This window comes from Hylobates moloch, unplaced genomic scaffold, assembly GCF_009828535.3.
Source record: "Hylobates moloch isolate HMO894 unplaced genomic scaffold, HMol_V3 SCAFFOLD_15, whole genome shotgun sequence".
NCBI lineage: Eukaryota > Metazoa > Chordata > Mammalia > Primates > Hylobatidae > Hylobates > Hylobates moloch.
Window position 1 is genome coordinate 33,401,707 of NW_026652290.1, and position 12,348 is coordinate 33,414,054.

General features: G+C 52.2%; 1 protein-coding gene across 1 annotated transcript in view; it reads right to left on the bottom strand.

The window, feature by feature from the left end:
- Positions 1–1,612: 1,612 nt before the first annotated feature.
- SH3RF3 (SH3 domain containing ring finger 3) overlaps positions 1,613–12,348 on the bottom strand; it is a 370,710-nt gene continuing 359,974 nt past the window's right edge. The window contains exon 10 of the mRNA XM_032179170.2: positions 1,613–4,744. Coding sequence (XP_032035061.1) covers positions 4,576–4,744 — 169 coding nt within the window. The 3' untranslated portion in view covers positions 1,613–4,575. The remainder of the gene's footprint in view (positions 4,745–12,348) is intronic.

Sequence of the window (12,348 nt, forward strand, 5' to 3'; positions counted from 1 at the left end):
AGTTAGAGGCAGGGATACCAACTCCCATCACAAAACCCACAGGGACTGAGGCCTCAACTGAAGGCCCAGCTCACTGGCGGCTAATGAGGAACATCTCAGCTACACAGGCCAAGTGGTAGACTACTGTTCAGATAATGCCGACTCCCACTGTTCTCTCTGTGGTTGCTAAATCAGTAAAGGAAAATTACTTGTTTGCTTAGGAGCATGGATTTGGAACACAGGCAGTGGGGTCTGTGATTTTAATGTAAAATGGCACCAGGCCTTGATGGGTTGCTGTGCGATTTCTGTAGGCAGGAGACCTCCACTCGGCAGGCTGGCTGGGATGGCCTGCCAGCCACCTCTCCAGACAGACTGTGATGGGCACTGCCCACATTTCCTCTGGCTCTCCTCTTCCTATACTCTTGTCCTTGAGATATCAATTCTATTAAGGAGTACAGATTTGGCACCCAGCTTTTGAGTTCAGAGGGTAGACTTGACAATGGATAAGTAGACAAGTTGGAGTCATGGCTGTCCACTGAGCTATGTGACCTGGGGCAATTCATTTAACCTCTTACAATCTTGATTGCTCACGTAACAAATGGAGGCAAGAGTGGTGTCCACACAGCCTTGTCTGGAGGGTGAGTGAGCACACAGCAGGCCTCCTTACCACAGTGCCAGGCCTGCACCGACCTCCCCAGTGACTGTCCATGCTGTGTTAATCTTGTACAAGTTCACTTTTTTAAAAAAATTATTTTATTTGCTCATACAAGGGTCTCTGTATGTTGCCCAGGCTGCACTTGAACTCCTGGGCTCAAGCAATCCCCCTGCCTTAGCCTCCAGAGTAGCTAGGACTACAGGCATGCACCACTGCCTGGGAAGGTCACTTAATTTTTACAGTAGAGTAAAATGGCTCTTTGCTAAGTGTTCTTCCAGCTCAAATGTGTTTGTAGATGTGTCTCAGCTAAGAGAACAGTGAAAGCCTGTTTCAAGAAACATGTGGTTCCAGGCATGGATCAGGCTGTCGGGGCAGCCCTCTGCCAGGCGTCAGGCTGGCTGATTGGAGACAGACGCACCTTCCTGGAAATCAGTGAGCTCCTGGGCTCTTCTGTTGGTGGGATTCCCTGCACCCCCATCCTGTGCTCCAGGGAATGGCTGCCATGGCTCAGGCACCCCAAGGGCCAGAGAGACAAGGCTAAGGCCAGGAAAGTGCTGGTCTCAGAGGTTAATACCAGGCACTTCTGGTTACAAGGGACCTGAATAATGACAAGAAAAGGAGGCGTCATCTACAGCAAGCCACTCTGCCCTTCCAGGCACACGAGCCCCTAGAGGGGAACTGGAGACCCTCCCCACCCAGCCCACTGCTGGCTTCCGTGGCTTGGCTCTTACTGCCCAGCTCCTGGGTCTCTGGCATGTGCTGGGTACAGACATTTGATGTCACGACTCTCCCATCTCCTTGACTAATGCCATCCTGATACAGACTCGGTGCCCCCCACACAAGAACACTGAGGGGCAGGTGCATGAGCCAGCTGGGCTGTTCAGCAGGCAGGTGGGCCGTGCTTTCAGGTTCTGCTCCTACCTGGGTCCCTTTTGGCCTCTGCTGGACCCTGCTGCTCCCAACATGCAGACACAAGGCTTCTCCATGTTCATTTTTATTTAAAGACTCAGAAACACAGGCATCATGGTTCGTCATCACTGACAAGTCTTCCAAAATCACACGCTGACATTTGTGTCTAACATAAACACTTGGGGTAGGGTGTGTGTGTTTGTGTGTGTGAACTGTGCAAAGTACAAAGGATCTCCCAGTCGGCTGAACTTGTTTTGAGGTGCCCGGCCTGGCATCACCCCATGAGGATGCCAGGAGAGCACCAGTGGCCACCATCTTCTCTGCCTCCCTCTGGGCAGAGGCCCCTGGTGGCCTGCAGTCCTGTCCCTTCGGTGTCCACTGACTTCAGCCATGGCTGTGGACTCTACCTTGCTCCTCAAAGGAAATCTCTGTGGCCCCCCAAGGCCACTACATGGCTAAGATGTGTACATCATGGGGCCAGGATGAAACATAAGGGTTAGTTTAATCTTAACTGCCAAACATGTGTGCCCTTTGAGGCAAGATGGCCTGAAGAAAGGGCTAATTCTGCTCCTGCTCTTCTCTGCAAGCTACATCATCATGAAGGCTGCAGGGCCCAAATGAGTTTAAAATACTCAGAAATGCACGTGGGCCATGCATTTCCTCTGCCCTCATGCAGCCCGGCATTGGCTCCAGAGCTCTGGCCAGACCCACGCATCGCTCTCCTTCCTAAGGTGGCACCAACGCCCACCCTACTCTGCCCTGAAAGGGGCCAGCTGACATTCTCCAAAGACATGGAGATACTCGCCCCAGCTCTCTACCATGCTGCGTGCAGTGGGCTGTGGCCTCGCCCCCCACCAGGAGGGTGAAGCATATTTCTACCTGAAGCACCATGTGGGCCATGCCTGGGAGAGGAAGAAAGTTCAGGTTACTCTATTCTGTTGCTTGGTACCTGCGTGCCTTGAAAAAAAAGACCTAAAAAAAGTTACCTGGAGACTTGGCTTAGTCTGGTTTCCCTGGAGAACACCTGCGTCATCCAGGTTGTTGATCTGTGCACCTCTTTGGTGACAACATGAATTTAAACACGCACAGGATTTTGGTGCAGGATGGGCAACTGATGAAGTTTGGCAGTAATGGTAAATAGATAGCTTTTGGTTGTCATTAACCTGGCACATAGAAGTTCCTATGTTTAAGCCAGACTTTTTCTTCTTTGATTCTGAACAACTTCTTCAAGCCTATTAAATCTATTATCATCTGGAGAGAGGGAAAGGCATGACCCCCGCCGTGTGGTAACCACCTGGAAGTAACAAGTAGCCAAGTCACGTCCCCAAACAGGAACTCTGAAAATAAGCGGCCCGTGTTTCAAAGGCTTTATGCCAGGCAAGAGAATGTATTTCTGGAATTGGTTACATCCCTGAAAACCAGTGACACCCTATGTTATCAAAGGCTAGTTTCTTCGGCTTAATTTAAGTCTGAATGGTATTTGTAAAAATATAGGTGGAGAGAGGGGTGCTGGATCAAAATTTTGAGGTGATAAAAATGTGTTCCTAAGGTGTGAATCTTGAGAACAAAATTGTCTCCCAAAGGGCTCCTGATCAGTTTTCTTGGGAAGTGAGCCATGGTGCTAATGAATATACATTCATCGGCCCCACTCAGGGAGGTCCCAGCATCAAAGCTGCACCTCCTCCTCTCTCGCCCTCCCAGCTCCCCGATCTTGCAAGCCTGCAGCGGTGCCACAACCCCCTGATCTCCTTGTACCTCTGGTCCCCAGCAGATGAAGGCTTGCACTGCCTGAAATGGGAGCAGTTATTTATTTTTAAAAAAGAAGTAAAATGGTGGTGGTGATCTAAACTGTTGTAGAAACTGCACATTTTGATACCAAGAAATCATCTTCTGAGAATGCTAATTGCAGTTCTCTCTGAGGCAATAAAGGGAAGATTTTGCCTTCCCGGCTGGGGTTGACCTGCGTGCTCCTTCTACCGCCACACAAAAGGACAATTATAGTGGCCCTTCCTCGAAATGTTTCCAGGTCTTGAATAATAATCATCGCCGTCTAGACAGAGCGCGGGGTTTTGGTAAGAGTTTAAAGAAACCGGCTGCTTCCAAGCTCCCTCCGACCCCCTCAATGGTTCCACCCCGCCAGCCCCCAGAGTACTGGCCAGCACTGAGGTGCGGGATGGGGGCTTCTCGGCGCTGTCCCAAACCCATATGGGAAATATAAAAATTCTGCCCCTTTGATGTCGCCTCAGACATCTTTTCTTTCAAGCTCAACCAAGTCATTACTAGTTTTACAAAAAGGCAGCACCAGATGTATGAAAAATAGGCAATGTCTGACCTATTAGAAATATATAAAGTCTAACAGCTTTACGTTAAAAATATGCTGTAAGAAAGAAGTAATGCAAGGGACAGTGGTGGTGAACAGAAAGTGTTGCTTATACTACTGGCAGGACACAAACCCACAGATTCTGCTCCGGTTCCCACAGGGGCGGTGGGGTGCCCTCTCTGGGGCACCCCCAGGGCCTCACAAACACCCCTGCTGAGCAGCCGGGCGGCAGGTGACTGAGGTATATAAAATGGTGACAGAGCAACCTGGGCCCCGCGGGAAGCCCAGGGCAGCCCAGAAAGATGATCTCCAGCGCTCTTGGCCCCCATGCCACCCACTTCACCTGCAGACCTCCTGCAACCTCCAACTCTGCTTAGGTGGTAAATGAGAACGCTGCCGTGGCTGCAAACCACAGCCACAGGCCTGCCTGCGCCGGCACCTGCCTCTCTTCCTCAACGTGCTTTCTTTGCAGTTTCCACAGAGGGGGTGGGCATTTCCTTGAAGAACATCCCAGGTGTGCTCTCCGTTGGGGGTTTTGGGAGAAGGCACGACCTCCACAGTCCCTGGTCCCCACCCTGGGCCAGGGCATCCCCCGCCAGGTGACTTGGAGATGACCTGGAACCCTTGGGGCGCCGTGGCTCCCTCTCTGTGTGCCGTGGGGCTTCCCAGGCGACCTCCCCCTCTGCGAGCTGGGTGCAGGGAGCACCAGTCCTCAGAAGCTCTCGACGAAGCTGCCCGGGAAGAGGCCTGTGCGGCCGTTCCGCTGCAGGGTCCCCTTGTACCAGCCGTCCTCGCGCTTCTTGTGCACAAAGACAATGTCGCCTTCCTTCAGCTCGATCTCCGCCTCACTCTGGGGTGGGTATGAGACCACCACGCGGTACCTGGGGAAACAGCACAGTAGGTGAGCCCTGCACAGACTGTCTCCATCTGCTGGGTCGTGCTTTCTCTTTTTCTTCCCTCGGTGTAAATTATTGTTATTTGCTGCTATTTTCCCACTTTATACAATTTCTATTTATCTTTATTTTTAATTTTTTCAAAACTCTTTTGAAATTTTTCATTTTTTTTGTAAAAAAAATTTAAAAGACATTTCCCCCTGCTGTCCTTTTAGATGCTGATCTATGAAGAAGCTGGACTGTTTCACCCCCTTGAAGATTCTCTACCCAAGCACAGCCCCCCACCTCATATCCACGCTCCTGCCCTGGCCCACCCACCCAGACTGCGGCCTCCCAGGGGCAGGGGCGGGGGAGGGTCAGGACAAACTGTGTCCCCATTTGCCCCATCCTAACGTCAAGACCCTGGGCTTGTGTCCTCACCTCCCCCTCTGTAGGTTCCTCTGAAAAGCATAGCCCCTCAACTGCAGCACCACCTCACAGACTGGGGCCCAATGTGATGTGTGAAAGGTACTTGGAACATTGTTTTTCTAAATTGTCCTTATTTTTTTGAGACAGGGTCTTGCTCTTCCACCCAGGCTGGAGTGCCGTGGTATGATCCTAGCTCACTGAAGTCTTGAGCTCCCAGGCTCAAGTGAGCCTCCCACCTCAGCCTCCCGAATAGCTGGGACCAAGGCACATACCACCATGCCCAGCCAATTTCTAAATTTTTTTGTAGAGATGGGGTCTTGCTATGTTGCCCAGGCTGGTCTTGAACTCCTGAGTGCAAGTGATCCGCTGGCCTCAGGCTCTCCAAGTGCTGGGATTATGAGCATGAGCTACCGTGCCCAACCTGTCCTTATTTTTAAATGTGCTCCAAAAATCATAAAATCTTTTCCCAGTGCCTTAGCATTGGAACTGGCTGTGGCCACCAACATCAATAAGGCCCAACTTTCCCCACATCTCATTTCCACAAGACTTGGGCCCCCTGCAGCCTCTGAGGCCTCTCTGGAGTCCCTATTTTCAGAGCAATATGCCGTAATATGGAAGCAGAGACAGGAGCCTTCCCTGAGGCCTTCCCTGCATGGCCTCTGCCTGCAGGGGCCAGGGGCATGGGGCGTGCTGCGTGGCAGGTGCTGGAGCTCCAAGTGCACCCCAGGGGCTCTCTGGGCTGTGGCAGGTGCTCCTGACAACACTTAGCTGTGGCACTGACCAAGAGTTCTCTCCTCGACCACACTCCAGACTGGCTCCCCTGAGCCCTCTTCTTGGCTGGGCCTCACCTCTGCCTATAACAACTTGAATAACCACTAACATAGCTTCTAACTGCTCAAGGTGGCATCCATAGGCTGACTCCAGCCCCCTTTAAAGTGCCTGCCTGAGAAACCTCACGGCAGCCAAAAGAATTGACTGTGAGTTCCAGCCACACCTGAGGACAGGGCCTGTCTCCTGACTTCAATGAGCACATCAGCATATCCAGATGTGTTCACACGGACCACCCGCTTCCTCCATCTGTAACTTTTCACTTCCCTCACTCTCCTGAGCCCCTACTCACTGCCTCCCTGCTCCCCCATTCTCTCTTGGAAACCCCCAGTCACTTGTGTGCCAATTGAACCTGAGCTCAGCTCAGCCTGGATCCTATTCCCCATTGCGAATGTCCATTATGTTGCCGATTAAAACCTGTCTGACCACCTTCACTAGTGTCCGGCTATGATTATGTTTCACAGGACACACACACATACACAAACACACCCCTGCTCTGCTATCCCACACCCATCCTGCAAGCCGCAGAGGAGGAGGAACAAGGCTGAAAAGCAGCTGTGGTGGCCCCAGGACAGCCTTCCTCTAAAACGCTGCCAAGGACGAACCAGTTGGGCCTTGTGCCCTCAGCCCTCATGCTTGTGGTCTGACGGGCAGGGCCCCGTCCCCACTCCCACTAGCTGGGCCTCCCTCTGCCCTGGGGAAACCCCACAGGGGCATGCTTGTCCGAAGCCTGGCTGGGCCCCTGCACCCCCAGCCCTTGTGTGGGTGAGGACTGTGCAGCAAGGGCTGAGAGAAGATGCCCCCGGGGCACCAGGGTGTTGGACCTCCCATCTAAAGCCCAGATCCCACATGTGGTGGGTTTTGTGGCAGGCAGGATGCAGCTATCCTCTCTGCCTAAAAACCCCTGGCTGACGGTTCCTCAGACACCCGCTTTGCTGAGCAGCACCGACATGGGCCTGGCAGGACGAAGGCACTCAATAACCAGCACTGGACTGCCCGGGTACCCATCTCCACAGACGCCGAGGCTGTCTAGGAGACATGGCCCCTGTGGCTCTGGATGCCTTCCCTGGTGGCCTCCGTGTGGGTCTCCTGGTCCTGGCAGCTGCCTGCTCTGGGCCTCCTGCTGTCACCCTGCTTGGACTGAGTTGCCTCACAGCTGAGGCTCCTTTTGGACAGAGGCTCAGAGGGCTCCAGCAGTCCCCATCCCTCTTAGAGGAGGGGCCACAGTCTAAACGCCCCAGCATTCCCAGGCCCTCCACGCTGCGCCCCTCCCACTCCGCCAGCTCTGCCCCACTGCGCCCTGGCGACCCCAGGTGCACCCACCTCAGGGCTCCTGCATATGCTGCTCCCTCTGCCCAGAATGCCCTTCCCTGTGTGGCCACGCCGGGCCTGCCCTTTCCCAGCTCTTACCATCTTCTACCACCCAGCCATTCACCTGTTTACCCAACTCATCCTGCCTCCTGCACCAGTCTGCAAGCTCCATCGCCACAGGGATTACTGCACACCTGCTCCAAGTGTGGCTCACATACTTCAGGACCCCCCACAGTTCCCTGGGCCCTTCCTGGACCTACTTGATACGACTTAGGGGGAATGGACTAGGGAATGTGGATTTTCAGCAACTCTGGGAGGGAATGCTTGCACATTGGTGTCTGAGAATCGAGCTGAGTGCATGTTTGGGGAGGAAGTCTTTGCCCTTCCGCAGCCCACCTGCTCACAGAGCCTGGGGGGCAGAAGCCATGGCATTGGGGCAGTTTGGCTTGGTGCTAGGCTCAGGAAAGATGTGCAGACAGGAGACCAAGGCCCAGTCCTATGGAGCACACAGCCCATGGGCACACAGGCCCAGCTTGCATCAGGCTGGCAAGAGGAGGAGGCATGGAGAATGGGCTCCTGAGGCTGACTTGGGGGTGCAGTGTTCCTACTCCTGGGGAAGCAGAACAGGCCAGGTTCTGGGTCCCAGTCCCGAATACCAGCCAACTCTAAGTGTCTCGGAGCATCCACAGGTGCACGAGGGTTGGACTGGTTCCCATGGGCTGTCTGCCGGCGAACCAGACGCTGCTCTCAGGGACGTGCAGGCGGGGAGGAAGGAGGGCAGGCAGAGGCACTTCCTTCCTCCCAGCCCAGCGTCTCTGTGAGGGCTTCCTGCTGGCCCTCCTTAAGGAGGACAGATGGCTGCCAGGATGCAGCCAGCGGTCTGTGAAATCAGACAGCATGCACACAAACCAAGGCTGCGAGGGCCTACAGGACCAACGCCATCCTACCTGTGGCCTTCTGCCATCCTCCACCTCTTCCAAACACCTGTTCCTCCTCTCTCTTCCCCAAGGAAAGAAAGGAAGGCAAAGGGCGAGATGATTTCTCAGACTCTGAATGCAAGTTTTGGCTTTTGCCTCAACTTCCAGATGTGAAATAAACAAGCAGCTTTAAAAATATAATTTGTTAGAAAGATGTAATTTGGTGCTTCTGAGCAATTCAATGATTTAATGAGCCCAGATGGATGTGGGCTGAATTTATATGAGACAAGCATTTAACGTTTCTGTCCAGATCATTCCAAGACTCTGAGCTGTTCTTCCTGCTGCAGGAAAGTAATTGATACTCCCCGTTATAGACACAGAGGGCTGTTGTCGCGTCCGTGTGAGCAGCTGAGGATGACAGCTACTCCCAGGTCACAACTGTGCGTCATAAATCAGCGAGCAACTCTGCCCTGCTGAGTATAATTAAGGTTATGGCAACCACGGCTAATTTTCAGACACGGGGCTCAAGGAATCCAAATGGGCAAAATCAGAATGAATTCTCATTCCATTATTATTACCATTAGCTCTGTGTGCGAGGTTTGGATGTTCTGCTTTCCTTGGGGGTCGTCTGTTTCCCTCCCTGACAACAGGGTCTGCAAAGTGGCCCTCCATGTGGTAGCCTTTTCAGAGCACTTGCTCCAGCACAGGAAAACGAATGAGCCCCTGAGTCCATGGAATGTGCTGGTAACAGCGTGGTGTCTGCTAGGAACATGGGGATAAGAATACTTCTATACCCTGGACACTAAACTGTAATATCAACACACATATTAGTTGTTCATGACTGTAACAAATGACCATAAATGTAGTGGCATCACACTATACAAATTTATTATAGTTCCATCCGTCAGAACTCCAACATGGTCTCACTGGGCCAAAATCAAGGCGTCTGCAAGGCTGGTTCCTCCTGGAGGCTCTAGGGTAGAAGCTGTTTCCTTGCCTTTTCCAGTTGCTAGAAGCTACCTTCATCCCTTCTCTGGAGGCTTCTTCCTCCATCTTTCAAAGGGGAGTGCTCTCATCATGCCACTCTGACCTTCTCCTCTGCCTCTCTCTTCTACTCATAAGGACCCTTTGTGATTACACAGGGCCCACCTGGATAATCCCAGGTAATCTCTTTATTTTAAAGTCAGCTGCTTAGCAACTTTCATTCCATCTGCAACCTGACTTCCTCTTTGCCATGTACGGTAACACAGTCATGAGTTTTTTGGGTTTAGGGCATAGACATCTTTGGGGGCCATCATTCTGCTCACCACACACATAATGGATCAGAGCAAGGGAAGTTGAAATCCTAACAAAGCCAAATAACTCAAAGGCCATCAAGAGCTGAGGATAAGCTGATCCAATGTGAACATCTGGGGAGAAGCCTGTGCAGGTCAAAGGGGTGGGGGTCGGCCAGGCTGTGCTGCAGGTGCCCTCACCATCACCATCTTACTATTATCATAGATGTCACAGCATATATTACTATTAGAGAGGTCATAGTGAAAGGTGAAGCCAGCTGGACTTCCTGGGTCGAGTGGGGACTTGGAGAACTTTTCTTTCTTACAAGAGGACTGCAAAACGCACCAATCAGCACTCTGTAGCTAGGAGTGTAAAATGCACCAATCAGCGCTCTGTAGCTAGCAAGAGGATTATCAAATGCACCAATCAGCGCTCTATAAAATGCACCAGTCAGCGCCCTGTAAAACACACCAATCAGCAGGATCCTAAAAGTAGTCAATAACAGGGAGGATTGAAAAAAGGGCATTCCGATAGGACAAAAACGGAACATGGGAGGGGACAAATAAGGGAATAAAAGCTGGCCACCCCAGGGCAACCCGCTGGGTCCCCTTCCATGCGGTGGAAGTTTTGTCCTTTCACTCTTCACCGTGAAGGTCCGTGGCTCCATTCTTGAAGTCAGCGAGACCACGAACTCACCAGGAAACAACTCTGGACACAAGAGCATATATTATTATTGTTGTGTTGTTTAGTGTGCACTCATACTTTTTCTGGTGTTAATCTAGGTGATTTACAAGTATTATACCCAGACATGTATTATTATCCCCATTTTATGTATGTGGAAACTAGGACTATAAAAATGAAGAAAGGATGCCAGGCACAGTGGCTCACGCCTCACGCCCAGCACTCTGGGAGGCCAAGGTGGGCGGATCACTTGTGGCCATGAGTTTGAGACCAGCTTGGCTAACATGGCGAAACCCCGTCTCTACTAAAAATACAAAAATCAGCCAGGCGTGTCGGTGGATGCCTGTAATCCCAGCTACTTGGGAAGCTGAGGCACAAGAATCCTTGAATCTGGGAGGCAGAGGTTGCAGTGGGCCGAGATTGCACCACTGCACTCCAGGCTGGGTGACAGAGTGAGACTTTGTCTCAAAAAAAAAAAAAAAAAAGAAAGAAAGAAATGAAAGATGTTCAGGATGAAATGGCTGGTAGGTGGCCGGCGTGTCTGTCTACTCAAAGCCTCTCTGTGATACTTGATACTGCCAAGGTGCAGAAGAGCCAGCAGGCAGGCATCCAGTGGGCAGGAGGAGCTGGTTCCAGAACTCAGCTTGCCTGGCCCTGCACCAGAATAGACCAGGGTTGGTGTAGCTCTGCTGGGGAACCGGGGCATTAGACAGTTTTAACCTGATGCCATGTGCATTTTCTGCCTGCATTTCTTATGACCACAGCCGTATTATGAGTTCCACAAGCAACTTCTGGAAATTCAGCTCCCTCTCCATAGTCCGCAGGACAAGAATATGCCAGACACCTAAAGATGAGGTCCCCTTGGAAGGAATGGGGCATGGCCCTCTAGGTTACTTACACCCCAGGCTCGTGGGCTTGGCTCATAAGTCTACTTGTGAGGCTGGCCTGCTGCCTGCCAGCTGCTGGGGCAGGGCTTCTGAGCCTGCAGGCCTGGCTGACCCGGCCCCAGGGTGCTGCCCACAGTACACTCCCCTAGTCCTTTCTCAGAGGAGCTCCCTCTGCGGCACCTTCTACCTGAATGTCCTTCCTCTTGAGAGTGGAGAGGAGAGTAGCGCCCACTTTCTTTCCAGCGTCTCAAGAGAGAGATGGTTGAGATCTGGAGGAGTCTGGACATAGGAGAGGCCCAAGAAATGCAGGCAGCAACACTGCCCATTCCTCCTTGGCATTTCGGGGTGGAAACCTTGACTCTGACAGCCCATACTGCCCTGCTGGCATTCCCACTTTCATGATCATAGGTGGGCCTTGCACACCTGAGGCCCTCCAGGAGTGCTTGGCAGCTGAGTGTTCTGGCCCCATTGCAGGGACTCTCACCTCTGCACAGGGCGCAGCCCAGCAGCTCCTCCTCCAAAGTAAGCCTGGAAGTAAGTTTTACTCACAAGTCTGCAGGGCCCAAGTCCAAGTGCTCTCTGGTGCTGTCCCAGCCCGAGGAGTCAGCATTTTCCCAGTCATGCCCTCAGCTCCGACCTGCCAGGGCTCCCCAGGATACCAGGCAGCCTGTGGCTACCACGTTGAGGGGAGGGGGCATTTCTGGGGCTCATGAGTGGTTTGGTTTCAGGCTGTATTTTGGAAACACTTCTCTTTAATGAGTGCTACAGAGCGTTTGGGTGCAAGGAGGCCACCAAGAGTCTCCGGGTACAATGACCCCTGATTAGATGGAACACTCAGAGAACGGGAGTGAGTCCCTGAATTTTCTAATTCATCAGAGACGCCCATCACTTGATAGAAACAGGGTCTTTCAAGACTTTTTATTGAGGTGTCTGAAAGTCATGTCTTTGAAGATAAAGTTGAGGGGTCTGGGGAAGAAGAATCCTAGGGGAGACATGAGAACAGCTTTGAACTATCCCAAAGTCTGTCATTCTCACGAGCCGGCAGACCAACTCTGTGACTCCAGACAAGGGCCAGGACCCATTTGGAAAACACAGGCAGCAGGTGTTGGTCCCATGGAGGGAGGTTCTGATGCGGAGGAGACTCCTTAGGAGAGGATGGGAGGTGGAGGAAGTGGAGGAGGAGGACAGAAGGAAAGAGAAGGTGGGTGTGTGTTGTGTGTCTGAATGTGTTTGTGTGTTTGCATTATGTGTTTGATTGATGTACAATTTGTGTATAGTGTGTGTA